Source organism: Acomys russatus, chromosome 19 (assembly GCF_903995435.1).
Source record: "Acomys russatus chromosome 19, mAcoRus1.1, whole genome shotgun sequence".
Classification (NCBI taxonomy): domain Eukaryota; kingdom Metazoa; phylum Chordata; class Mammalia; order Rodentia; family Muridae; genus Acomys; species Acomys russatus.
Genome location: NC_067155.1, coordinates 14189567 through 14192838, shown reverse-complemented (window position 1 = coordinate 14192838; position 3272 = coordinate 14189567). Strand labels below are relative to the sequence as shown.

The window sequence follows — 3272 nt, the reverse complement described above, 5'->3', positions numbered from 1 at the left end:
ATGTCCCAGTTCCAGGTCAACCAAAGATCCTATGTCACAAAAAGGTTAAAAAAAAAAAAAAGGTGGGCACAGAGGCATAGAGGAAGCTTAGAGGGAGGGTGATCAGCCTGCTCCGCCCCCCTCCCCAACCTGTTAAACCACTGTGCAGGATCCTCCCACCCCTACAGTCCTCCTGTCCGAGGCTTAGATCCAGGTTAGTGCATGGAAAACTGTTTCCCGCTTCCTAACTTCCTACTAAGAGACTGGATTGGTCGGGGGGGGGGGGGGGGGTTGGTGACAGGAAGGTGCTGGTGGTGGTGCTGGGGGTGGTGGTGCTGGTGGGTGTTAACCATGTCCCCACCTGTGTTTGCTTCCAGGGTGCCCCTGCAGCCACCATGAGGCTCTTCATCTGTCTTCCTGTCCTGATCCTGGCCTTGGCCATGGCTTTGGAAGGTAAGGAGGAGGCTTAGAAGTGTGAAGAAGCTGGCCGGGCATGCTGCAGCACGCCTTTAATCCCAGCCCTCGGGAGGCAGAGGCAGGTGGATCTCTGTGAGTTCGAGGCCAGCCTGGTCTACAAAGTGAGTCCAGGACAGCCAAGGCTACACAGAGAAACCCTGTCCCCCCACAAAAAAAAAAAAAAAAAAACCCATAAAATAAAAAAGAAGTGTGAAGCTGGTCATGGGCTCCCGAGGTCCAGGCTTAGAGGACCTGGAGCAAGAGCTCTGAGGTCCCTTTCTGATCTCCACCCTCTGATCTCCCCCCTCCCCCCCCCCACCCCCATTCTAACACTTGCCCGGTGACTTACTTTTCTGTCAAGGTGGATTAGTGCCTGAGGCAAGTCTATTGGAAAGTGCCTAAACACCACCTAACATAGACACACCCCCTCTTGGATTGGCTGATCTTTCTAAAAGGGGCGGGGTGTAGATGCTGGAGTTGGGCCACTCAGTCAAAGACAAGTGTCCAGTAACCCTCCCTACCCACCCCCGGCCGCCGCCCCACCCCGACCCCCCACCCCCTGCCTAACGGGTTTGCTTGCAACCCTCTCGCTGCAGGCCCAGCCCCCGCCCAGGCGGCCCCTGACTTGTCCAGCACATTGGAGCGCTTACCAGATAAACTAAAGGAGTTTGGGAACATTTTGGAGGACAAGGCCAAGGCAGCCATTGACCATATTAAACAGAAGGAGTTGGTGACCAAGACCCGGTTAGGACCTTTCAGGGCACGGATGGGTTCTGGAGGGAAGGGGGGTGTCTGCATACAAACCCTAAAGGGCAACCCAGTCCTGACACAACGGGGAAACTGAGCACCGGAAAAATGATTAACACTGTCCCTAAGGTCATTAGAGCTAGACCTTGGAGTCTGGGGACAGGCCGTGTAGCTCCTAGCCACCAGTTAGAGACGTTTCTAGGTGGCAGTGAAATGCCTAAGCTTGGCGGACAGCTAAGGTAGACCTTGAGCCACTCCTGTGTGATCTTGAGATAGGACATGACCTTGAAGGAAAGACTGTGTGAGAGTTGGGGGCAGGCGGGGCCCACAGTGGGAGGGAGCTGTCTAGCCAAAGAGAGGTTAGGGGGTTAATGCTAGGTGAATTTCCCAGCACCCAGGCGGTGGTGGCAATCGCCTTTAATCCCAGCACTCAGGAGGCAGAGGCAGGGGGATCGCTGTGAGTTCCAGGCCAGCCTGGTCTACAAAGTGAGTCCAGGACAGTCAAGGCTATATAGAGAAACTCTGTCTGGGGCCGGGGGGGGGGGGGGCAGGGGGACACGAAAAACAAAAAACAAAACAACAGCAGCAGCAGCAGCAGCAAAAAAGACTCCAGCAACTTGGGGAGCTGAGGGAGGAGGACGTTCAGGAGTTTGAGACCCGTAGCCTTGGCAGCATGACAAGACTCACTTAAAATGAAAACAAAAAAAACGGGGTGGCTTTGGGTGGGGGTGGGGAATGAAGCCACCCTGAGAGGCACCTGGTATGTTGTAAACAGGCTGGTTAGCCAATTTCTGCTCCTTTTTGGCAAGGAGACAAATCATTCATTTCAAGTGAGATCCGGGGGTGATTACAAATACCCAGCCAGGCCTAAACTTGGCAAGAACGTTTCCTTTGAAGGGAAAGTGCAAAGGCCCTGGGGCAGGAAGATCCATAGACAAGAGAGGGTGGCCTTCCAGGGAGAAGAACTCGGGCCAAGGTGGGAGGCGAGAAAGAATAACATCTTGGGCAAACCCAGCCTAGAGAAGAGGTGGGCAGCAAACAAGAGACAGCAAGCCTTGTGGGGTGTGGTGGCCCTGACTTTTTACAAGATTAAAAACAACAACAACTAAAAAGAAGATGGAAGGAGACTGAAGAAAGATAATTCATAAAATGTCTGCAAGGGCCTGAGCTTGATGCCCATAACCCACATTTATATTTTATATATTTATTATTGTTGTTGTTATTATTATTATTATTTTGGTTTTTCGAGACAGGGTTTCTCTGTGTAGCGTTGGCTGTCCTAGACTTTCTCTGTAGACCAGGCTGGCCTCGAACTCACAGCCATCCACCCGCCTCTGCCTCCCGAGTGCTGGGATTACAGGCGTGCGCCACCACGCCCGGCTACAATGGAGGATTTTCATTCTACAGACAGTGCAGGTGGAGATGAAAGAAAGGAACACCAAGGGTCTAGGAAGGAGAGATCCAGACTCCTTGGAGGGTTCTGTAAAAACTGACTCTGTCCTTATCTCTCTCCAAAGGACCTGGTTTTCAGAGGCGTTGGACAAGGTGAAGGAGAAATTTAAAAACACATTTGCCTGAGTGCTTAGCTGGTCGCCTCAAAGCAAGGACTGAGGTCTACGAGATGTGCCAGGTCCCTTGTCACCCCACACCAGTAAAAAGCCTATAGAACAAGGACATGCGTTCCTTGAAGAGTTCTGGACTGGGGTGGGGGCCGAGGGACAATAAAGAGCCCGAATCCATTTGTTTGTGGTTTATTTATTCTTTTGTTTGTTTGTTAGCCTTGGCTGTCCTGGACTCACTTTGTAGACCAGGCTGGCCTCGAACTCACAGCGATCCGACTGCTTCTGCCTCCCGAGTGCTGGGATTACAGGCGTGCACCACCACACCCGGCTTATTTATTCTTATGTGTATGGGTGTTTCTTCTGCGCGTAGGTTTGTGCACCGCATGTGTGCAGTACCCACGGAAGCCAGAAGAGGGCGTCACTTCTGAAACTGCAGAAGGTTGTGAGCCGCCATGTGGGTGCTGGGAACTGAACCCCGATGTTCTCTGGAGCAGCAGCCAGTGCTCTTAACTGCTGAGCCATCTCTCC

The 3272-nt window shown here is 52.6% G+C and overlaps 1 protein-coding gene across 1 annotated transcript; it reads left to right on the top strand.

Annotated features, from left to right (window-relative positions):
• Positions 1–331: 331 nt before the first annotated feature.
• On the top strand, positions 332–2860 carry Apoc1 (apolipoprotein C1). The gene is made up of 3 exons (XM_051161916.1): positions 332–432; positions 1032–1179; positions 2700–2860. Exons 1-3 carry the CDS (start codon positions 375–377, stop codon positions 2758–2760), a joined length of 267 nt encoding a protein of 88 aa, XP_051017873.1. The 5' UTR covers positions 332–374; the 3' UTR covers positions 2761–2860.
• The last annotated feature ends 412 nt before the right edge of the window (positions 2861–3272 follow it).